We start from the raw sequence: 25,589 nt of genomic DNA, 5'->3' as shown, positions 1-25,589 counted from the left end.
AACAGCTTTTAATATTCAATTTTTTTAACCTTTAGTTTGCTTTTTCTTATAATAATGTGAATATTGTTTTTCCTGTATCACCCCTTAATTTTTATTTTAGAATAAAATTGAAGACGTCTGATTACCTAATTAATGTATATAATTTGTTTATAGTTTTTTATCCAAATAAAAATGATAATGAAAAAGTTTCAAAAAAAGATATTTGTTTCAAGAGTTTATATACATGATTTCAAATGAAAATAAATTTATAACTCATGATTTGTGACATGAATTGAGTAGCAATTCTACTTTAAATTATTTGTTATCTAAATCTTTTTGCATGAAGTTTATTTTTTGATAAAAATAAATAAAAGTATTCTTTTTATAAAATCAAAAAATATTTTCTTGAGATAAAATAAATATTTATAAAGTTAAATGATTTTGCCTAATTAATCATAGGCATTATTTTTTGACTTAGGTTGTAGTGGACTAGTATCTTTTTTACATGAAATTGATTCTCGAACTTATTTTTGATAAGAAAGATCATTATTTTTTTAAAAGAATTTTACAATATTCTTCTTCAAGATAAAAATATCTATAGCAATTCATCCTTGAAATGGGTTTTGTGGCGTGAGATTAGAGGAAAACACTTACCCACGTGTCAAACTTTAGAAGGGATTAGTATTAGTATTAGCATTAAGCATTTTTTTTGGGTGAAGATATTAAATGATTATTTGTCTAATGCTCTTTGGACATACGATACCCTAATAATACAAAAGTCAATCATAAGCTGGTCATTTAAAATTTAAAATTAAGACAATTAAATTAATTTTGTAATGAATCACACAGTACACACCAAAATCAAGAACCCCTCAACTAAAAAACACTGGTCGGTGCTTCTCATCCTTATCCTCTCATCTTCCCCCAACACACACTTTCACCATTGTTTAGTAAACGTTTCTTTCTCACCTCTCTCTCTCTCTCTCTCTCTCTCTCTCTCTCTCTCTTTTAATCGTATAAAAACCCTCTCATAATTTCCCCTTTTAAAAAAGTGTTTTACAAATACGAAACTTGGTTTTGCGGAAAAACAAAGTAACACCACCCACAACACAGCATCCGATATTACACACATATTCTTCTTCTTCTTCTTCTTCTCTCTCTCTCTCTCTAAATATTTTTCTCTCTCTTCAGCGAATTCGTTTTTCTCTTCAAGCTTCGGCTATGGCGTCTGGATCCTCGGGTCGCGGAAACTCTGCCTCCAAAGGCTTCGATTTCGCTTCCGATGACATCCTCTGCTCCTACGACGACTACGCCAACCGCGATTCCACTTCCAACGGCAATCACACCGATCCGGTAATTGCTCCTAATTTAACTAACGTATATTTACCCATGTACCCCTCGCGTCGTTTCGCGCGTTGACTCGCGCGTTTTTGGCCTCTGAGGACGATTTCAGAACGTGGGTTTCGGTCTCTTTGAGCGGAAGTTATTAGGGTTTAGGAAAGTTTCAATTTTTAGCGATAAAGATTAAATTTTGACGGTGGAGGGTTTTCTTTTTTGTTTGCTGTGATTTCCTGATCGTAGTTTTGGTTGGGTTAATTCTTTTGGGTGTTTGTTTGGGTTGTTGAATGGTGAATGTGTTGTTGGGAGTTGGAATAGGAAAAAATTGGAGTGACTTGCTGTGGTTTGGGTTTATGTTGTTCAGTTAATGGCTAGTGACATCTTAGTATGTGAGTTCGATGTTATGACTTGTGATTGATTGTTTTAGTGTCAATTGAAAATTTTGTGGTGAAATGAAATGAATATGAAGATGTTTTCTTTTGGGGTTATGGAATTCGTTTTGGTTGATGAGGTTGCTTTGACTTATTGGTGGGACTGAAATATGAGTGTGGTATGTCGATGGATTTAAGGTCTTGGAGTTGGTTTAAGGGATGTGGATTCTGGTGTGGTGTGCATGATTGGATGAGCTGTTTAACATTGAAAGAAGAGAAGTGTATGAGAGTGAGAGGAAAAATAAATGTGTTGGTGTAGTATGCATTTGTTGTATGTTGGGTTTTCTGTATTCGAATGCCTGTTTGAGTTTTTTTATGCTATTCATAAGCACTGATATGTGAGATGAATGATGTCAACGTGGTTGGCTGTTGAGAGAGTCAATGACGAATTGTGCCCAAGTGTGCCAGGTATAAATGTTTTGGGGGATCAGATAGTGTGATACTTTTAGTTTGTGCAGTCAGGTGCCCTTACTAATAGATTGATGAACATGATTCACTCTATGTTTGGAACATAATTGATCAATCCTCTCTTTTAAAACTAGAAATGCAATCTTTTGTTGGCCTACTTTGTTTTGGATATATGAGGACGAAGGAGACTGATAATAACATACTTTTTTTTATGCTTAAAGTGGTAAAGTGAAATTGTCCCATTTAATTAAATTCGTTATTGTGGTTAACCAGGTTTTCTGTTTACTCAGAACTGTTGTGCTTGCTTTATTGAGTTTTCTTGATCATTTTCAAGCAGTCAAGCTTATTGTTTTTTATATGCACATATATTGCCACATGTGCCTTTTATGCATATCTGGTAAGTTTTTGAATCTCATATCAACTAACTTTTTGGCAGGATTTTCACAAATCAAGGATGGCAAGAACATCAATGTTTCCTACTACTGCTTATAATCCACCTGAAGATTCTTTAAGTCAAGATGTGATTGCGACTGTAGAGAAGAGTATGAAAAAATATGCTGACAACCTAATGCGGTTTCTAGAGGGAATTAGTTCAAGGCTATCACAATTGGAATTATACTGTTACAATCTTGACAAATCTATTGGAGAAATGAAATCTGATATAAATCGTGACCATGTGGAGCAAGATTCAAGGCTGAAATCTCTTGAAAAACATGTTCAAGAAGTAAGTTGCAACTTTAATTGGTAATAATTGTAATATCTGTATTAGCATATTACTATTCAGGTTATACTGTGTGGTTTCACTCATTTTGGTGTGCTTGATAAATTGCTTATGGCTCTAGGTTGCAGTTGCACAAAGTAGTCTCATATCATACTAGTATAGGTCGGGATATGGAATATGGTAAATTTTCTAATGATGAGGGTTCAGATGGTTATATTAGAGAAGTTATTATTAGTAGAATAAACTACCACTTTGGTTATCCAAGGATACACTTGATCTCAATTTGGTCATCCAAAAATTTAAAATGACATCAAAATTATCCAATCTTTCAATTTTTGTTCCCCCAAGGATGGAGTCTATATCACCCATATGATTTTTATTATTAATTGACTATTTTACCCATTAGTGAGAGTGAGAGGTATTGCAAACTGTTTTAAGATTCTTGGCCAGCACTCTCAACCCGGCAGCTCCTCCCAACCATAGGTGTGTTTCCTCACAGTGTCAAGTCACACAATAACATGTTAACTACCAGATTATATGATATTGTATCAACATAATAGTGTCAAAAACAAAGTACATATACAGATTGACAATTTGCAAGATATAAATTATTTTTTTTCTTAATATGATTTCGATTTGATTGAATAAAACATTCCCTAGTCCTAGAGGTGTCAATTGGTAGGTTTGGATAAAATTTAAGTTGTATTATATTGGATGGATGGAAAACAATCCATTAATCTATTTATGATCTGTTAGAAATGCATTGAAAAATCCAATCCATTCACTGATCATTTTTTATGGATGAAAATCCAACCCATTTATTTAGATGTTATATTTTGAAAATTCATTTTCAATAATTGCAATATTATTGTTAGTGGATCACATAGTGATGGAGAAGTAGCAGGAAGGAGAGAGCTTTCAATAACAATAGGAAAAACCAATTGATCTATTCAATAGCTTAATAATTCAATGGATTGGAAAAAAAAACGGATGGATCATTAACTATCCGTTAATCACAATAACCCGACCAATCTTGTTCATTTACTTTTTTGTTTACTTAAATGGATGGTTGGATTGGATTGAAGTATGGATTAATTAGTTAAATTATTGATATGTGGATTATTTTTCCATCCTTACCCACAGCCAAGTAAATACTGAGGAAAGTGCAAGAAAAAGCAAGAATAAATGGCACCAGAAACATAAAAAAAAAAAACTTCGTACCCCATTGCCCGGAGGCTCTTCGCTATGCGAAGGTATGGGAGAGGGATGTTGTACGCAGCCTTACCCTTGCATATGCAAAGAGGCTGTTTCCGGATTCGAACCCATGACCAACAAGTCACCAAGGCACAACTTTACCGCTGCACCAGGGCTCGCCCTCAAAAAACTTCGTACCCCATTGCCCGGAGGCTCTTCGCTTTGCGAAGGTATGGGGGAGGGATGTTGTACGCAGCCTTACCCTTGCATATGCAAAGAGGCTGTTTCCGGATTCGAACCCATGACCAACAAGTCACCAAGGCACAACTTTACCAGAAACATATATACAAATAATAATTAGTGATATTTGATATCCTTAATCTCATGTACAAGTACATATATGGTCATTTTATGAAGCAGAGGCAATCAACTTTCTTACCACAATTTTTTTGTTTCTTATTCACGAGTTGAGGTGTGAAAAGTAGAAGGGCTCCATGTCTCTATTAGTCTATTTGCAAGTAAGGCTGAAAAGTTGGTAGGGCCATTTGTTAAGAAGGATATATCTTCATATCCAATTCTAAGGAAACTCTGTCCAAATGTAGCATTTCATTACTAATATATGTTGATCCACTCATTTGGTACCTAAAACTATTTGGGGTTTTTCAAGTAGGTCCCTAAACTAAAAATAGTTTTTAATTGGGTTCTTGATTATGTAATTTTTTTAATTGAGTCCCTAGGGTTAGGAAACTGCTATCTTCCATGGAATATTTGTTATTCCCTCCTAACTGGCGGCTTGGAACTGCCAGAAAATGATAATTTATGGAAGCCATTTTCTGGCGGATTTTAAAATAACCATAAATAGTCATTTTAGGTGGTTTGAAGCAGTAAGGAGAGAATAAGGAATATTTCAAGGAATATAACATTTCCCTAACCCCATGGACTCAATTAAAAAGTTTACATGATCAAGGACCCAATTAAAAACATTTAGTTTAGGGACTTGCTTGAAAATTCCCAAATAATTAGGGACCCACTGGGGTTAATTTACCTAAAAAACTAATCTTACTGTGCACTCAACTTGAATAAAGACTATTAGTCATCAACTTAAATCTTACTGGTTCTGTGCAGTATTGCTACATTAAAAATCGTTTACTGCTAGAATAATCTGTACAATCGTCCCAACCTCATTTTCTTGTGTTACTTATGTAGGTTCACAGGTCTGTACAAATTTTAAGAGACAAGCAAGAGCTAGCTGAGACACAGAAAGAATTAGCCAAGCTTCAACTTGCTCAGAAAGAATCATCTTCCTCCAGCCATTCACAGTCCAATGAGGAGAGGTCGTCACCCACAACAGATCCTAAAAAAACTGACAACGCATCTGATGCAAACAACCAGCAGTTGGCTCTTGCCCTGCCTCATCAAATAGCTCCTCAGCCGCAGCCTGCCGCACCCTCAGCTCAGGCTGCTGCATCAAATGTGACTCAAGCCCCTCAACAGCCTCCTTATTACATTCCACCCACCCCTATGCCGAATTCAGCCTTGCCCCAGCACCCCCAGAATCAGTACTTACCATCCGATCAACAATATCGAACACCCCAACTTGTGGCTCCACAACCAACACCGTCTCAAGTAACCCCATCCCCACCTGTGCAACAATTTTCTCACTATCAGCAGCCACAACAACAGCAGCAGCCGCCACAGCAGCAGCAACAGCAATGGTCACAGCAGGTGCAGCCTTCACAGCCACCCCCAATGCAATCTCAAGTAAGACCCTCCTCTCCAAATGTGTACCCTCCGTACCAGCCAAATCAAGCAACAAACCCATCACCTGCAGAAACACTGCCAAACAGCATGGCCATGCAAATGCCATACTCGGGAGTTCCACCACAGGGATCTAACCGTGCCGATGCCATACCTTATGGATATGGAGGAGCTGGAAGAACAGTTCCACAGCAGCCTCCACCCCAGCAGATGAAGAGCTCTTTTCCTGCACCACCAGGTGAAATGTATGGACCTACCGGGTCCCTCCCGGCGCTTCCTCCACCGAGTAGTGCATACATGATGTATGATGGTGAGGGAGGAAGATCACATCATCCACCCCAACCTCCTCATTTTGCTCAACCTGGATATCCCCCAACAAGTGCTTCCCTTCAGAACCCCCCACAAGGGCATAACCTCATGGTCCGAAATCCGAACCAGTCACAATTCGTCCGCAACCATCCCTACAATGAGTTGATTGAGAAACTGGTGAGCATGGGATTCAGGGGTGACCATGTTGCAAGTGTGATCCAGAGGATGGAGGAGAGTGGACAGGCCGTTGATTTCAACTCAGTACTTGACAGGTTGAGCTCTGTGGGTCCTCAGAGAGGAGGATGGTCAGGGTGATGAAGAACTTTTCTGAACAGTTACTTTGTCTACCAAACTAAATATTCTGTTCAAACCCTCAAAATCATTGCGTGTTTTATTATGCATGGAATAAAAGTTTTTATGTAATGTGACGGTTTACCATCGTATGTAAAAAATGTCTTGAGATGTGAGGATTATCTAGTATTTTTATGCAGAAATCACTCGCTCTTTTTCTACTTATTTTTTAACTTATATTTTAAAGAAGTATATGTAACTCTAGATTATTGGTGATCTACACGTTTGCTATCTAACCATCAAAGAGAAAAAGAAATACTTGGGGGTAAAATGTGATTGAAGTCTTGGTCAAAATTGATTTTAGTCTTTATATAAACATGGTTTTGATTCTTGTATTTTCTGAAATGTAGTGAGTTTGATCACTTGATAGGTCAAACTCATAATGGTTTATAGGATAAGAGATAAATTTTATTACATTTTATAAATATAAGGACTAAAACTTTAAAGTAATGAAAGAGGTGTATGAATTGAGATGGAAAGAAATGAAATATTTGAATTAAAATAGAATGTAGATGTATGAGATTCATATTAATTTGATATCATATCATATTAATGTTTTTAATTTTATAATTTAATCTTTTATTTTTTTTCCTTGAACAAAAATACTAATAGATGAATCCAGGGACTTATTTGCTATGTCAAAACGAGTGAAAAACATTGTTAGAAGATTCCTTGTTTTGCGCTCCTTTGTTGATAATTTCGAAGAACTTAACGACAGCAACAAAGGTGCATGTGCTGCTATGCACATCCAAAGGGAAAATAGTAAAGTCTCTACCTCGATGCCATTTGGAGACTTTTTTGTGATGAATCATGCATAGCCGGCGTTGCTTTTAGCCTTTTAGTATATCTAAACAAATTATAGAAAAATGTTATTATTTGTATAAATATCTCATATAACAAATTATAAGAGATAAAAATTGTGAGATGTAATGAATTGTATAATAAATAAATAAATACAAAATAATTTATAAATTATTATATAATGGTTAAATTACATTTATGTCTTCTAATTTATTTTTAATGTTGAATTAGATCTTCTAATTATTAAGTGGTTCAATTGGATTTTACTCTATAACAATTACTTATATAATTATTAAATAATTAAGAAAATTTAGATGAAATTTCACAGAATACACGTTCGTTTGCCATCCAAATTGCACGTTACGTTACCCTTTTACTTTTCTTCAAAAAAAAAAAAATAATTATTGCAGCTACTCAAAATTCTTTGAATATGTAGTTGCCTTCCCCCTCGAGTACAACCACAATTTGTCTATTTCAACATAATAGAAAATTCGACTTAATTATTATTAAGTGTAAAGAAGATAGGGCTTCATATTGCTTAGTTCCTGTTTTTGTTAACTTTGAAAAATTAAGTTTACCATCTTTTAATAGAAACTATATTTCAATATAATTTTATGAGTAGAATTAGTAATATAAATAAATCATCCTTAACAATAGTAATAGGAATATTATATTATTGTTTAGTAAAGGAAAATGAGCATTAAAAAGTGGAGAATTCTTGAAATCAGTAAACAAACTTTCATTGTTGTTGACCATTGATTGAGAATCTTACTTTTTTTAAAACTTTCTTTTACTAATTTAGATAGACCATACCCAACAAGACCTCACCTCACGCAAAAGAAGGAAAGATAGTTCATTGCCTTTTCACAAAATCATAAGTATTGCTAAATTCAATTAAAATGTCTTTATATTATTAATTATTTTAGAATGGTAGTATTTAATTATAATTAAAACAATTATAAATTATTTTATATGATATGATTTTGAATTTTAATCATAATCATTTTAAAAATTATATTTGGGAATTTTTAATCAATCAATAGTATAAAAAATTGGGTAATAATTGATAAAATATAAATTCCATTTTTTTTTCTTTTGTCTGTTTTATTTTAAATATTAGGCATTCCCTTGTAGTAGATTTGATATTGATATTAGTCGTTTTTTGTACAGTAATATTGATATTACTCGTTAGAAATTAAGTGCATGGAATTACATTATTACAAAAAAATTGTATCAACATTATTAGTAATGAATTACAAAAAAAAGAAAAGAAATCATCCTATAAGGAATCATTGTGGATTCCACTTCACAAAAGTTAAAAAATCATGATTTTAATATATATTTTAAGAATATTTAAAATTTAAAGGTTGGCACGCTCCATGCACATGAATTTGATTGGTAAATCCAATGAACTTTATTTTTTGTAAAATCAATTTCTCTCACCATATATGAGTACATAAAATCCGTGACTCAAATTAAGTTAAACAAATATTTCAATTACATTTAGTAATAGTTAAATTTAATTTTATTTATCTTAAAAATATACACTAAAAAATACCAATCCTTGACTAATATTATTGATAAAATTTTTGAATTAGACGATTTAGTTGAATTAGTTGAAACACAAATTAATTATGTTTGTGACACAAATTAACCTTTTTTTAATTGTAGATTTAATTTTTAATCCGTCAATTTGATTGAACCTTAGCAAGTTGATCCTGTAAACGTAATTTCCAATTCAATTTTTAAAACATAACGTAGGATGAAGGATCACAAATATCTACTCCTTTGTTTTTATCTATAAATATATTTGGTATGGTCTAAATTATCTTATATATTTACTTTACTTTATTAGACGTTAATTCATTAATTCTTACACCTTTCAGAAAAGGATATTCTCACACGATCAAGTCAAACCTAAAATTTTATTTTATTTTTATTTTTTTTCCATGTAAAAATTTGATTCGACAGTCAATTCTCATTTAACCCCAGTAAAAACCTTTCTTTCCTGTTATTGGTATTTTCAAATTCACGAATCTCTATCCATAAATTGACCACGACAACAATAATTAAAAAATGGAAAAAGACAACGACGGTGAAATCGAGAAGCAGAAAAGGTCAATAGGTGGATTTGTTAACAAAAAATTTCATCATTTAATTAATTAAAAGAAAAGAAAAATTAAAATCACGAATTCAAAATTCAAAAAGAAACCACGAAGAGACAAAGAAGGTCAAAATGGGAAGTAAAATACGTTAACAAAATATTTCATAGTTGTACTACTCGACTCGAAAAACCTATGGTATAGAAAAATAAATCCATCGGTTTAATTAATTACAGTAAGTAGTGATTAATTAAAATTAATGCAAAAAATAAAAAAATATCTCAACGTTCTAAACGCGCACCAAACGCGCTAACGCGCCGTTTCTTCTTCTTCTTCTTCTTTCTGTTTTTCACCAGTGCGCACGTTAGCCACCATCACCATTCACCACTTTCTCTCTCTTCTTTCTTCTTTCTCTGTAACTAACGCCACTCACACTTTCAGCACCTTCTTCAACTTCGGAAATTTCAAAAACCGTTACTGTATAGTACTTCTTTTACTACTATAGTTCCAACCTTCTTCTAGGGTTTTTGATTCCGATGCAATGAGTCTCCGCCACCGTCAATCTCCGGCGGCGGCGGCCTCCGCCGTCCCCGGCCGCGACGAAGAGCCGTTCAACATCGTTCCCGTGCACAACCTCCTCGCCGACCACCCGTCGCTGCGCTTCCCCGAGGTGCGCGCGGCGGCGGCAGCGCTGCACTCCGTCGGCGACCTCCGGAGACCGCCGTTCGGGCAATGGCGGCCGAACATGGACCTCCTCGACTGGCTCGCGCTCTTCTTCGGCTTCCAGCGCGACAACGTTCGGAACCAGCGCGAGCATTTGGTTCTCCACCTCGCCAACGCTCAGATGCGCCTCACGCCGCCGCCGGACAACATAGACACGCTCGACGCCGGCGTGCTCCGCCGCTTCCGCAAGAAGCTCCTGAAAAATTACACCTCGTGGTGCTCCTACTTAGGAAAAAAATCCAACATCTGGATCTCCGACCACCGCCGCGGCGAAGACCTCCGCCGCGAACTCCTCTACGTCTCGCTCTACCTCCTGATCTGGGGAGAGGCCGCAAATCTCCGATTCATGCCGGAGTGCATCTGCTACATCTTCCACAACATGGCGAACGAGTTGAATAGAATCTTGGAAGATTTCATCGACGAGAACACCGGGCAACCGGTCATGCCCTCGGTTTCCGGTGAGAACGCGTTTTTGAACTTGGTAGTGAAGCCTATTTATGATACTATTAAGCGCGAGGTTGATAGTAGTAGGAATGGAACTGCTCCTCATAGTGCTTGGAGGAACTATGACGATATAAATGAGTATTTTTGGAGTAGGAGGTGTTTTGAGAAGCTGAAGTGGCCACTTGATATTGGGAGTAACTTTTTTGTTACTGCTGGTGGTGGAGGGAAGCATGTGGGGAAGACTGGGTTTGTGGAGCAGAGGTCGTTTTGGAATTTGTTTAGGAGTTTTGATAGGCTTTGGGTGATGCTGATACTGTTTCTTCAGGCGGCGATTATTGTGGCTTGGGAGGGGAAGACTTACCCTTGGCAGGCTTTGGAGGATAGGACCGTGCAGGTTAGGGTGTTGACCGTTTTTTTCACTTGGAGTGGCTTGAGGTTTGTGCAGAGCTTGCTTGATGTGGGTATGCAGTATAGGTTGGTGTCGAGGGAGACGATCGGGCTTGGCGTGAGGATGGTGATGAAGTGTGTTGTGGCTGCTGGATGGATTGTTGTGTTTGGGGTGTTCTATGCCAGGATTTGGACGCAGAGGAACCAGGATAGGAGGTGGTCGCCGGCTGCAAATAATCGGGTGTGGAACTTTCTGGAGGTTGTGTTTGTTTTCATCATTCCTGAGCTTCTGGCCGTGGCTCTTTTTGTGATTCCTTGGATTAGGAATTTCATTGAGAACTCAAATTGGAGGATTTTCTACATGTTGTCGTGGTGGTTTCAGAGCAGGAGTTTTGTGGGGCGTGGTTTGAGGGAAGGGCTTGTGGACAATGTGCTTTATTCATTGTTTTGGGTTGTGGTGCTGGCCACGAAATTTTGTTTCAGTTACTTTTTGCAGGTGAAACCGATGATTGCTCCAACAAAGGCTGTGTTGGGCCTGAAAGATGTTCAGTATGAATGGCATGAGTTTTTTCATAACAGTAACCGGTTTGCCGTTGGGTTGTTGTGGCTTCCGGTTGTTTTGATATATCTGATGGATATTCAGATTTGGTATTCAATATACTCGTCTTTTGCTGGGGCAATTGTGGGGTTGCTTGAACACTTGGGTGAGATTAGAAATATGCAACAACTGAAATTGAGGTTCCAGTTTTTTGCCAGTGCGATTCAGTTTAATCTCATGCCAGAGGAGCAGTTGTTGAATACAAGGCGAACATTGAAGAGCAGGTTTAAGGATGCCATCCGCAGGTTGAAGCTCAGGTATGGGCTTGGTCGGCCCTATAGGAAGCTTGAGTCTAACCAGATTGAGGCCAACAAGTTTGCTTTGATATGGAATGAGATAATTCTGTCTTTTAGGGAGGAGGATATTATATCTGACAAAGAGTTTGAGTTGCTGGAGCTGCCACAGAATTCTTGGAATGTCAGGGTTATCCGCTGGCCATGTTTTCTTCTCTGCAATGAGCTACTGTTGGCACTCAGTCAGGCCAAAGAACTAGTTGATGATAGTGATAAGAGGCTTTATAAGAAGATATGCAAGAATGAGTACAGGCGCTGTGCTGTCATTGAAGCTTATGATAGTTGCAAGCACTTGCTTCTTGAGATTATCAAACCCAACACGGAAGAGCATTCTATTGTGACTGTTCTGTTTCAGGAAATTGATCACTCTCTTGAGATTGAGAAATTCACTAAAATGTTCAAAACAACTGCACTGCCTAAGCTCCACAACAAGTTGATAAAACTTGTTCAATTATTAAACAAGCCTGTTAAAGATCCTAACCAAGTGGTGAATACCCTTCAAGCTCTTTATGAGATTGCTACCAGAGACTTATTCAAGGAGCAAAGAACTCCTGAACAGCTAAAGGAGGATGGTTTGGCTCAACAGAATCCTTCTGCAGGTCTACTTTTTGAGAATGCCATTCAGTTGCCTGACGCCAACAATGAGAACTTCTATCGCCAGGTTCGGCGCTTGTACACAATTCTTACATCCAACGATTCAATGCTAAACATCCCAGTAAATTTGGAAGCTAGACGGAGAATTGCTTTCTTCAGTAACTCACTTTTTATGAACATGCCCCATGCTCCCCAAGTTGAGAAAATGATGGCTTTTAGCGTTCTGACGCCTTACTATAGTGAAGACGTATTACTCAGCAAAGAACAGCTCAGAAATGAGAATGAAGATGGTGTTTCAATCCTGTACTACTTGCAGACTATATATGATGATGAGTGGAAAAATTTTATCGAGAGGATGCGTCGGGAGGGATTGGCAAAAGACAGTGATATTTGGACCGACAAACTTAGAGATTTGAGGCTCTGGGCTTCCTACAGAGGTCAGACGTTATCACGGACAGTTAGAGGAATGATGTACTACTATCGTGCCCTCAAGATGTTGACTTTTCTGGATTCTGCATCAGAAATGGATATTCGGGAAGGTGCCCGCGAACTTGTTTCAATGAGGCATGATGATTTAGAGAGTTCCAACTCAAAGTCGCCTTCCTCCAAGAGTTTAAGTAGAGCAAGCAGTTCTGTTAGTTTGTTATTCAAGGGTCATGAATATGGGACTGCTTTAATGAAATTCACATATGTGATTGCTTGCCAGATATATGGAACTCAGAAGGAAAAAAAGGATCCTCATGCTGATGAAATTTTGTATCTAATGCAAAATAATGAGGCCCTTCGAGTTGCTTATGTTGATGAGAAAACCACTGGAAGGGATGAGAAGGAGTATTACTCTGTTCTTGTTAAGTATGACCAACAGTTGCAGATGGAGGTGGAAATTTACCGCGTAAAGTTGCCTGGACCCTTGAAGCTTGGGGAAGGAAAGCCGGAAAATCAAAATCATGCCATCATCTTCACTCGCGGTGATGCAGTTCAGACTATTGATATGAATCAGGACAACTACTTTGAGGAGGCACTTAAAATGCGAAATCTCTTGGAAGAATACAGGAGTTACTATGGTATCCGGAAACCCACTATTTTGGGAGTTAGGGAACACATTTTTACTGGTTCTGTTTCCTCTCTTGCTTGGTTCATGTCAGCTCAGGAAACAAGTTTTGTCACCTTAGGACAGAGGGTTTTGGCAAATCCTTTGAAGGTTAGAATGCATTACGGTCACCCAGATGTGTTTGACAGGTTTTGGTTCTTGACTCGAGGTGGTATCAGTAAAGCTTCCAGAGTGATCAACATAAGTGAGGACATCTTTGCTGGATTTAATTGTACTCTTCGTGGAGGTAATGTCACTCACCATGAGTACATTCAGGTTGGAAAGGGAAGGGATGTTGGGTTGAATCAAGTATCAATGTTTGAAGCAAAGGTTGCCAGTGGAAATGGGGAGCAAGTCCTAAGTAGAGATGTGTACAGATTGGGTCATAGGCTGGATTTTTTCCGGATGCTCTCATTCTTCTACACTACTGTGGGGTTCTTCTTCAACACTATGGTGGTGGTTCTGACTGTATATGCATTTTTATGGGGTCGGCTATATCTTGCTCTTAGTGGTGTTGAGGAGTCAATGGAAAGCAACAGCAATGACAATAAAGCACTTGGTACCATCTTGAATCAACAGTTCATCATCCAACTTGGACTTTTCACTGCCCTTCCAATGATTGTAGAGAATTCCCTTGAGCATGGGTTCCTTCAAGCTATCTGGGATTTCTTGACCATGCAGCTCCAGCTTTCATCAGTTTTTTACACATTCTCAATGGGAACTCGAAGTCATTTCTTTGGACGGACTGTTCTGCATGGTGGGGCAAAATATCGAGCTACTGGTCGTGGTTTTGTTGTAGAGCACAAGAGATTTGCTGAAATCTATAGACTCTTTGCCCGTAGCCATTTTGTGAAAGCAATTGAATTGGGGCTGATACTTGTAATTTATGCATCACATAGTCCTGTAGCTACTGACACATTTGTTTATATAGCCTTGACCATCACTAGTTGGTTCTTAGTTGCATCATGGATTATGGCACCATTTGTGTTCAATCCTTCTGGCTTTGATTGGTTAAAAACTGTTTACGATTTTGATGACTTTATGAACTGGATTTGGTACAGTGGAAGTGTATTTGCTAAAGCTGAACAGAGCTGGGAAAGGTGGTGGTATGAAGAGCAGGATCATCTAAAGGTAACTGGCCTTTGGGGAAAGCTTTTGGAGATAATCTTAGACCTTCGATTCTTCTTTTTCCAGTATGGAATTGTCTATCAGTTAGGCATTTCTGATCATAATACCAGTATTGCTGTTTACTTGTTATCCTGGATTTATGTGTTTGTTGTATCTGGGATTTATGCTGTGGTAGTCTATGCCCGGAACAAATATGCAGCCAAAGAGCATATCTATTATCGGCTGGTCCAGTTCCTTGTCATAATTCTTGCAATACTTGTGATAGTTGGTTTACTGGAATTCACTAAATTCAAATTCATGGATATTTTTACTAGCCTGTTGGCGTTCATACCCACAGGCTGGGGTCTGATATCGATTGCCCAAGTATTCCGGCCATTTTTGCAGTCCACTATCATTTGGGATGGTGTTGTTTCAGTGGCCCGTATATATGATATAATGTTTGGAGTCATTATCATGTCCCCTGTGGCACTACTATCATGGTTGCCTGGATTTCAGAATATGCAAACCAGAATTCTTTTCAATGAAGCATTCAGCAGGGGCCTCCGGATATTCCAGATTGTTACAGGGAAAAAATCACAGAGTTGACTGTGAATTGAGGTAATTTCTATTCTTATTTTTAGTCAATTTCAGACTTGTAGTGTTTTTGGTGTAATTGTTTTTAAAATGTCCTTTTGCTTTAATCATTTGCTAATAGACAAGGCTGCTGTTGAGCTAACAAAATTGCACCCTTTTTGTTCTGGTTTTTCTTCCCTTGTGTGACTGTTATATCCTTGATTCAGTGTCATGCACCTGGTGGAATGTTCATTTCTCATAATTGCATGCATGATTAATCAGGCAATGAATTTCCTCATCACAATTGTAACATGTTCAGTTAACTTTTTCCTTCCATATTATATGAAGTACTGAAAATGACTCCTACACCTCACATTGTGGTGACATGAACCCTTTAGTTGACACCCTTTTTTTTTTGTGAATTTCTGCCATATGTTTGGTATTTAGCTGATCAGTTGATATTGATATAGATATTGATTGGTGTCTTTTTATGATTTTGTATTTGGTGGTGATTTCACCCGATCACTGAGTTATTTAAAATGTCATTGTGCTTGAAATAGAATGCATTTTATAAGTTTTGTTTATTAATTTATTTCCCTGTCAATTCTGAATTTAAATTGGAGGGTTTTCTTTTTTTATTTGGTTATTTTGAAGCTTCCATGTTTTTGATATATTTGGAGATGTATGGGCCTTGTGCATATGATTGCATGCCCATGAAATTTCTTACCCTCTATATTTCTAATGGTGTCTCCTGTTTTGCATCTTTCAAATTCGAGCTGTGTATATTCACTTTGGCCATGTATCATTCCAGTCATCTAGTTTCTCTCCTGTTATCTCTCTTGTTTTGTTCTAGATGTTTCATTCTGCTGTGTTGTCTCTAATAGTGTTTGCATGCTTTTTAGCTAGTATGACCTCCTAGTAGGGTGATGTTTCTGTAGGGTGGTTTTTTTCCTGTTTTACAGGACTTTATATTTGTATCTTATAGTACCTCTGGTACTGTTTTAATCAATATATATATCTTTGCTTTCCAAAAAAAAAAAAGTGTTTGCATGCTTTTTACATTGTGGTTGATGGAGCTAGACTTGAGATATTGTTTGCATGTGTGATTGTGTGATATTTGAGCTGGCTTAAGCCACACTGCATTAATATTGAGATCACCACAAATTGGTGTATTTCATGAATTGCTGCTAATGCACGTGTGCGTGTGTAATATTTGAGCTGGCTTAGGCATTCAATGCTTTAATTTTGAGACCACCATAAGTTGGTGTATTTTGTGAACGTATTGCTATTTGTCTTAGCTATTGCGATTTCTTATCAATGAGACTATCCCATGTAGCCATAACTCATCATATGAAGTCCCTAATGAGACGATACAATGTTTCTAATGAAGCACCTTCTTCTTTAATAAACTAAAAATATATTTACACCAAGATCAATATAAATAAAAGTGGTTCAGCATATACCATGAAGATGGACTATTTTATTGTAAGTTGATAGTTATTTCTCTATTTTTCTGGATGCTTGTCTGCCTTGTCTGAGTTAATCCTCTAATACCAATATCACTGAACCTTGGCTGCCATTTTCACAGGATCATGACGATCCTTTGTTTTTATTTTTATTTTTATGTTAAAATATTAAAAAAAAATGTGTTAAAATTCAGCCCTTGGGTTATTGTTGCAGGAGATGCCGTTTAAGACATAACTGCAGCTGATCCATTTCCCATTTCACAATGGCTATTTGTGACTCATCCCATTATATGTGTCTTGTTATTTAAAGCTATTGGCGGTTCTTTTATCTGATTCATGTTTTCTGGTGCCTTTCATGCATACACCTGTGGCTTTCTGTAACCTTTGGTGTTTTGCCTCCTTTGAACCTTTCACTTGACTGAATTAATTAGGGCTACCCTATCTTTATGTATTTATCATTTTAGCTAATAAGGTCTGTATTATGCTTGCTTCCAGGGTTGACGCTGAAATGATATGCACAGGGCCATAGAAGATGAGAGATTAAACTTTCTGTGTTCCAAATTTTCATCTGGGTATGTGAGGGCTGTTGTTGATTGAGTTGGTGACTGTGATTATATTTTGTTTGTTTGGTGGATAGCGGAGATTATTTTCTGCTTTCCTTTGATGGTCATATTTGTTATTGTAATTAGTCAATTTCTCATGTTTTTCAAAATTAGTTTTGTTCGGTGATCTTCTGATTATGTGTGCTGTTACACACCCCTGGCAGAAAACGGTTCATTGTCCCACAGAACGATAGGCATTACCATGATTCAGTTTTGTTAGCTTATTTCCGTAGTTGAATATATAGTGCATGTTTAATTCAGAAAAATATTCGTTTTTCTCAGATTTCCGATAGATATAATGCACAGGTTATACAGTTCTCTGTAACTTCTAAAGTTTAGAATGATAGGTACTACCACGGTTCAATTTAAGCTGAACTAAACATGTTAATACTTTTTCTTTTTCTGCTGAAACCATAAGAACATGAGCATTCGATATGCTAGGTTTTGTGACGAATATTTATTTGTTTATTACTTCTAATTTGACTCGGTTAATAAATTGAAACTGCACTCTGGCAGTTTTATAATCTCTTAGTTTGTTAGTTGAAGCAAGGTGAACTACCTGGAGAAGAGAACACAATACTCGCAAATTGAAACTGAATGTTAGCTGTTTTTTTTCGTTGTTGTATATAACTATAAGCTATATCTGCAACAAAAAAATAAAAATATATTTTATATATCTTAATCTATAATTTTTCTATAACTTATACAAAGAAGGAAGTGTTAGGACACTTGTTTTTACCCCTAAAAAAAGACAGTTGTACTACTATTCATAAAAAATTCTTTATTATTATTATTATTATTATTATTATTATTATTATTATTATTATTATTATTATTATTATTATTATTATTATTATTATTATTATTCATGCGGAATCCTTTGTATGTTTAAATAAAACTCAATTGATTAAATATTAAAAAAATAAGTGGGGTCTTGAGAGTTTTAAGTGAAAACCGCATATGCTAGCTTAGATTGAGCTTCAATCTTAAAAGAATGGAGGGCAACAATAATGGTTGTCTTGATCATCCAGTTAGAGGCTCATAATTCGTTTTATATCCTAAGGCCATTTTAAAGGGTTCTATCCAAATGAAAATTCTTGTGTTGAATCAGAGGTAGTTTGTAGTAAGGGTGGGTATACGGGCCAGTTTGGTCCTTTTAAGGTTCAGTCCCTAAAACCTGTGTTTTAAGCGGACCAAGTAAATACATTTCACAAGATAAATGAATTTGTTTTGGGTCCGTATCCAGTCTGCTAAGCCCACAGATAAATGGATCTGTTCGAGGGTTCAATTAAGAATTTTTTTTTTAAAAAAATGTTTTTGGTTGTTTTGCACGACCACAAGCAAGAGAGAGGTATGACGGCATAGGGGAGACGTGATGTGCAAGGGAGAGGTGCAACGTGTAAAGAAGGGTGGTGCACATGAGCTGAGGTGAAGGAAGTGACCTTTTCGCGCAGTGTTTGGCCGAGGTAAGGGAAGCATGGCGTAGTGTTGGCCAGGGTAGGGAGGTCGCGCACGAGTTGAGGAAGAGAAAGTGATGTTGTGGGCCTCGCAGCGGATTGAGGGTCGAGAAAGGAGACACACCACGAAGTGAGGGTCAGGAAAAGGGAGGTCTCTGAAGTCTCAACTCTCAACTCAACTACTCAATCTATATAATTTTTATTTTAAAATTAATTTTCTCTTATATAGGCTACCCGTGAGTCCGAGGATAAAATTCGTTAAGTCTGTGGACTTAATAGGTCAGACTCACGTCTTACTTATAATTATACGGGTTTGTAAAAAACAAAATTCATAATCTACTCAGTCTGTGAGCTTAACGGACCGACCCACATACCTCAATTCATATACCCATCCCTAGATTGTAGCATGCTAAGCACTAGGTAGTGTGTAGCATGTTAAGCATTTTGGTGTTTATTTAAGCACCTTTGTACATTTAGTGGGCCAATAGTGTATTTTTGTGGGACTCATTAATGTTGATGAAAGCTATGCATAGTTATTTGTGGGACTCATTAGGAGAATTTTTGGAGTTGCCGAGTTTGGGAGATAAATTACTTAAATCATAAAAAGAAAATAAGTGTTGTATAATGGTGTGACCTATTTAAATATTCAAAAGATATAATAATAATAATAAGTTGCTGATATAGAGATACCTAACATGCACAATAATATTTCATATGTCATGTGGTAGGCTGGTAGTTCAGCTACTTGAGTAGGATTGGCCTAGTTATTAAAAAAAAAACACTAGGGTAGGCAGACATAAAGTGACTGAAGTAACATCCATTAAGTTATATATCATGTTTAAGATTTGCAATGAAATTGGTATCTGGAATTTGAGAAATATTAACGACACTCTTTTTAAACTATATATCATTGTCTGAAATTTATTAAAATCAACAATTTTAATTAGTATATGTATATAAAAAGAGAAAATCATTAAATTTTGATGAGTGTTAAAGTCTCCGTGCCATTCCTCATCTAGAATATTTAAGTTAAAGTGAGCTTTAAGAAATTCTCGTGAAAGTCGGAAACAAATGGAAGGGCGAACTTCAAAACAAATTCTCTCATCTTAAAAGACTTCATGGTTGATTTTGTTCATGTGGATTACAATCTTTAAATTCAAAATAACTGTTTATAGTAATATCTAATCTATGTTACCACACTATATATACGCCTCTAACCAACTTTATCATTGGTGATGAAAACAAGAGCATATTGTACAAAACTAGTCATGCACCTATTCAGCAGTCTTAAACCACAAAAGAACCCATATATCTCCCCCCATTCAAATCAAGGGCTTTTTATTTCCACATCTTTTCCTAACAAAATTGTTTAAAACTTGTGTCCTTGTGAGGCCATTCCTTGACCTTGGTCAATCTGCATGATTGTTCAACAAATAGTGAAGGGATAGGTGTCTTTTCCCATGGGATGATCCCAAAATCATCAGTAAACTCCTGCATTCCTCCAACTAAGAATTGCCATACTAGAGCACCTGCTCCAGACCTGTTTCTCTTTGCAGATTTGTAGCTTATGTCTAAAATTGTTTTGTACATTGTTTTTCGTTCAGGCATCGTAAAATTTATGTCTGACAATCCATACTCCGAGAACAAGACTGGCTTGTTCAATATCTTATCACCATCTTCGATGTGGGAAAGCATCCACTTGGAGACAAACTTCATGTAGTCTTCAAATACCTGATGATGAAACCTATGCAAAGGTTTTTAATTAAAAAAAAGGAGTTAATTTATAAAGGACATGATAAAAAAGAATAAGCAATATGAAATTATCATAAGATTTGGGATGTGTGCTTCTGAATAAAAATCAAATGTAATATCTTAAAGGTCTTGGATGCAAATTTCAAACAAATTAATGCTGAGATAGTTGATTACTTCAAGACAAAAACATGAGAAATTTAGAGCACAAAAGCTCCCATTCTGCAGGTTAAGTTATTTGGAACTTCCAAAGTTCAGCTCCTTTTTTTAAGAGTCTAATTACCTGTTAGGTATAACATCTTGTATGTACATTAAGATGGAAAAAAAAAACGTCAATAGAAGCCTAAATACATAGAAGCTATAACTGTTAGTAACTTCTTTGAATGCAAATAAACTTTGATGCAATGTGAAAACAAACATGCACAGAGAAATTTCAAAACTACAGATATAGCAGTTACATAATGCTTACCAGTGATCAGGATAGATATGGACAGAGGTGAAGTCAATATTTGAGATTTTGGAGTTCCTTATAAAGTCAGATCCAAGTCTAGATGCCCAATCCTCAGGGTTCACAGTCAATCTTTTCGGATCATTAGGACCATAGAAACCTTCAAGTCCAACAGTCACAAGATGGCGCTTGTCAATCAATTTGACAAAAGCTGACATTTCCTCTATCCAATCCTGCAGTTCTATGATAAATAAGTAAACCATATACAACTATACTTGGATATACCTACATAAGAAGTAGTGACACCACTAGTGTTTTTTCTTTCCCTTCTGAACTCAGAAGAATCCAAGGGATAAGGATATCCTGTAATTTTTCCCCTCATTTACATTTTAATGAATTTAGATGGCACAGTACAAGTATAAGTCCAGATAATTAAATACTTAAAATAAAGGTTTCAACTTTCAACTTCAAGTTTCCTTTCAAAAGGGGTTTAAAGTGAGCAACATCTGAAATCTGAATGAGCATCAAAATGATGGCTAAAATTCAGAGTACACCATAATATCAAATTCAGCCAAGCATTTGTGCAAATATGTGAGCTTGCATGGTGGAGAGGGAATTTCTATAAAAGCGCAGACCATTTGAGATCATAATAATTTATTAAACAAAAAAATTGAGGAAAGAATAAAGATATTTGAATTAGTCACTTTGAATTGCTCATTAACATTTCTGGCATGTTATTTCTATAAATATTTGAAGGGATAAAAACACATATAAAGGACTTACTTGGAGAGTATCGCCAGAAGGATCAGTTAGGCACCGAGGTTCGTTAATCAATTCCCAACCAAAAATGGTGGGGTCATTTCTATATTCAATTCCAGTTATAGTATTCTTCCTTGTCAAAATTGTCTGTAGAAAAATTGAAAGGAAACAATTAATTTATCTAAAGACCAGTCTCAAAGGCTGCAAATATGCAGCTAAAATTGAAATGCCCACCAAAGCAAAAGTAAAAGGACAGGCAAGGGAAATTGAAATGGGGCTACGGATAATCATTGTTTCGACCCACATGAGAAGGAAATAGAAGTGTCATGTATTAAAACAATGGGCATGGAAAAACAGCAATCACTTGTTATGAAGGGGGAAAACAATAATGCAATATAGAAATTCCATAATTTCATTATTAATCCTCCCTTTGATTTTATTTATTTAAATTTGATCATAAGGATAAAAAAGACTTCAGTCTAAATGGATGCATATTTATTGAAAACTTGGTTTTTGATAGATAGACCCAACAGCGTTATTTTATTAAAAATGACGTAGGCTAAAGAACAACCTTGACTAGCAAAGACTAATATCCCATCTACTTGTCTACCCTCTGTCCAATTCTTCAAGCGTAAGTCGTAAAAAAATTGGGCTACTAATACAAGATAGACATATCTTACCTTGACATAATTCTTGAAATAACTACGGATTGATGGATCAAAGAAGAAAGAATCGTTAGATGAGCTTAAGCCAACCCCTTCTTGCCATGCCCATTTGACATATTGAGTCTTCCCACCATATGCATGCAAGTTATTGACTAAGCTAAGGAGCAGCCTAATTCCATGTTGCCTTGCTTCTGCTATAACATAGTCCAAGGCCTGTTACCCAACCAAAGTTCAACATAGTTTTCATTCATCATACAGTAATGTTAAACAGTAAACAACTAGCTTAATCCATGGACCAAAAATATTAGCAGTAATGCAACATAAAGCATTTTTTTTCATTTCTATCAAGCATGACTCATAGGGTACATTAGCAAGGAAAAAATATCCAAGACAATTATGAAGGACTTCTAAATGACTAAATTAAAAAAGCATGCATAGAAAATTTTCAAAATGTAAGCACACATATAACTTTCAATTTAGGCATTTTAGGGAGAATTTTTCACACGTGATAGATTGATCAAGGATGGAGTAAGCAAGAAGAGAAATAACATGAGTCTGGCACACTATACTTTCAATCTATGAAGCACCGACACGGACACGTGGACACCTGTAATGTCCAAAATATAGAACGTAGTACGGGTGTCGTGTCGGTGTCGGACACTGACACAGACGCGTGTCGGACACCGGACACAGCAAGGGACTGGACTGTCCGTGCTTCATAGCTTTCAATCATGAGCACATTGTAGAGGCATACAAACAAACAAAGCAAATTCAATCTTCAACTTTATTCTGCTAAGATTGTCATCATACATAAATGTTTCTCAGTTTTTGTCAGTATCCTACCACATATGATATTATATCACTTTCAAGAACAATGGTAACCGTGGCCATTCAGCTTAGCTACAACAAGCATGTCACCACGGCTCATGTCACAATTCAAAAGTGCTTACCACAAATTCTGCAAACTTTAATCCCAGCCCCCTATGAACCACAGCAATTAATGCATAAATCGTGGACACCAATCATACACACAAAGTTACAAACCTAGTTTTGGAAGCCTCCAGCCACAAACTCAATTTCAGGGAAAAAGGAATAAAAGTGAGTGAGAAGACGATACATAAAACAAAAAACAAATCAAAGCAAAAGAAAAGAAAACCAAAATATCCAACACCCCACTACTGGACTCTCATCAAAATCTAGTTATGTCAGCATCCATAGTCAAGCACGGAAAAACCAAAATAAAATTACACCAAGACAAGAAAAATAATCCAAGGAGGAACAACAAACAACAAAAACATGAAAAAATAATCACAAAATCAATCTACAAAACACTACCTTGAAAGCTTGTTCATTGAACACACCAGGGGAACTCTGAAGGGCATTGTAGTCACCATCATTGAAGGCCCAAGTTCTACACACAGTGAGCCCCATCTTAGCCCCAGACCTAAGCATTTCACGTACCTTTGGCCTGGAATACTCATCCACAGATTGAACCATTAACCAATAAGAGTTCCATCCATTAATGTAGAAAGCCTTTCCATCCACCATAAACTGAGTCCCATTTCTCTCCACAAAAGCCAATTCAGCTTCTTCCTCAAAACCAAACCTCACGTCCCCAAAAGACATGTAAATGAACAGCACGATCGATGCAAACCCCACAACGGGGTAAAACAAGCCATTTCCACTCACCATGATTCTGTACCTCTTGCACACCTTATACAACATAGAATCAGGGAAATTCAACAAATTTGTGAGATCCTCAGATACCCTTTTGAATTCTTATCCAAAGGGTCACTTTTGTTAGTGGCACCAGGTGAAGGTTAATGAATTCACAACTTTAGACCCAGATGTGAATGTGAATGTTTCTGACACCCCAAATGATTAGAATGAATAGATCACTCTCTTTCTATCTGAGAAGATTATGAATGGACCTTAAAGGAGTTACCTTTAAGAAACTAAGTGCTTGAAGACTTCAACTTTGACAAGGGTGCAGGTTGCTGAAACAAGGGGTTTTAGTTTTTATAGCTATTTGATGAAATGGGGAATGGTAGTGCTTCAACCATGTAGAAGGAACTAAAAAGAGAAGACTGAAAAAGACTCACATGTCTTTCTTATTCTTTCTTCAGAACTTTCAGTCAAAATAAAAATGAGGGGTGATTAATTAGGTTGAAGGGAAAAAAAAAAAAAAAAGTAGTGATGAAGATGGTGAGAGTGTGGTGAAATGTTTGTATCAGTGTATCAGGTTATTTGGATTTAGATCTGAGGCGTGTGAAGCTTCCTTCAGTTGTAATAATACTTTAAGGAGAGAGTATCTTTCAATTTTTTCAAGAACTGTGGGCCACTTTGTTGTATCTGAGTCTTTTCACATGGTCAGCAATACAAAAACAAGAACAAAACTAAAGATTTAATTCCACCGTGATAAATGCTAGTCTAGTCCCTTATTCGTTATAATTTAAAAAATATTAATTTTAATAAATTTTATTTTTGATTTAATGATTTTCTGCTTATTTACATTAAATGAGAAATGAAATTTACAAAATTTAATGATTTTTAATAATTTTTAACAAATCATAAAAAAAACTTTTAAAACTGTGCAGGGAAGGATGTCATTAACACTTCTTCCACTTTTTTTTTTGCAATTTTATTTTCTTGAATTTTGTTTATTTTTTTTATTTAGATTCAACATTACACCCAAGACATAAATCAATAAGTATACAATTATTTTAGTTTGATGAATAATTTTGAATATGAATTTTAAATATACAATTGCATTATAGACTAAAAAATGATCAATTTATAATAATTTTATTCAACTCAAAATATTATATATAGAGAGAGAATTTATATTAGGATAGAATATTATTTTTGTAATTATGTTAACATAACTACTCAATTAATGTGGATTTATTTTCTTTTATATGAGGTTGGAATCATGTGTATTGAATATAATTGTTTCAAGATACATTTTGTCTCAAAAAAACACTAGTCAAGAAATCCAAAATGATTTTTTTATTGAAATTTACATTGAAATTGAGAATAAAGAGTAAATGTATATTAATGGCACTTTTAGTGTTTTTATTACTACTACTGTTTTGTACTGAGGTTTTTAAGACAGTTTTAAATGAGATTAAATATGTAGCAATGACTCTAATTAACATTTGCTAAAAACAATGGGAAACAATATTCACAAAAAGTAAAAAGAATGGGAGACAAAATTCACAAAAAGTAAGAAGACAGAAAAA

The 25,589-nt window shown here is 35.9% G+C and overlaps 3 protein-coding genes and 1 non-coding gene across 5 annotated transcripts; 3 read left to right on the top strand and 1 right to left on the bottom strand.

The window, feature by feature from the left end:
* Nucleotides 1-851: 851 nt before the first annotated feature.
* LOC114417206 (basic salivary proline-rich protein 4-like) lies at nucleotides 852-6,693 on the top strand. The gene is made up of 3 exons (XM_028382329.1): nucleotides 852-1,332; nucleotides 2,593-2,880; nucleotides 5,278-6,693. Exons 1-3 carry the CDS (start codon nucleotides 1,201-1,203, stop codon nucleotides 6,451-6,453), a joined length of 1,596 nt encoding a protein of 531 aa, XP_028238130.1. The 5' UTR covers nucleotides 852-1,200; the 3' UTR covers nucleotides 6,454-6,693.
* Nucleotides 6,694-9,654: 2,961 nt separating this feature from the next.
* Nucleotides 9,655-17,590, top strand: LOC114417205 (callose synthase 12-like). 2 transcript variants are annotated; one of them, XM_028382328.1, is made up of 2 exons: nucleotides 9,655-15,246; nucleotides 16,882-17,590. In XM_028382328.1, the coding sequence occupies exon 1, from the start codon at nucleotides 9,934-9,936 to the stop codon at nucleotides 15,232-15,234; it is 5,301 nt and encodes a 1,766-aa protein (XP_028238129.1). In that variant the 5' UTR covers nucleotides 9,655-9,933; the 3' UTR covers nucleotides 15,235-15,246; nucleotides 16,882-17,590. The 2 variants fall into 2 exon arrangements, with proteins under 2 accessions (XP_028238129.1, XP_028238127.1); XM_028382326.1 differs by having other exon boundaries at nucleotides 9,656-15,246; nucleotides 17,163-17,590.
* On the top strand, nucleotides 12,887-12,966 carry LOC114417538. The gene has a single exon (XR_003667800.1). It is a non-coding gene; the product is annotated as a small nucleolar RNA J33 (small nucleolar RNA).
* Nucleotides 17,591-19,811: 2,221 nt separating the features above from the next.
* Nucleotides 19,812-24,072, bottom strand: LOC114417204 (mannan endo-1,4-beta-mannosidase 2-like). Its single transcript, XM_028382325.1, has 5 exons — nucleotides 23,683-24,072; nucleotides 22,363-22,560; nucleotides 21,707-21,829; nucleotides 20,945-21,156; nucleotides 19,812-20,470 (listed from the first exon to the last, which is right to left on the bottom strand). Exons 1-5 carry the CDS (start codon nucleotides 24,070-24,072, stop codon nucleotides 20,083-20,085), a joined length of 1,311 nt encoding a protein of 436 aa, XP_028238126.1. The 3' UTR covers nucleotides 19,812-20,082.
* Between the last annotated feature and the right edge of the window lie 1,517 nt (nucleotides 24,073-25,589).

Source organism: Glycine soja, chromosome 6 (genome assembly GCF_004193775.1).
Source record: "Glycine soja cultivar W05 chromosome 6, ASM419377v2, whole genome shotgun sequence".
NCBI lineage: Eukaryota > Viridiplantae > Streptophyta > Magnoliopsida > Fabales > Fabaceae > Glycine > Glycine soja.
Note: the sequence above shows the minus strand (reverse complement) of the source record. Positions and strands in the feature narration are given on the sequence as shown.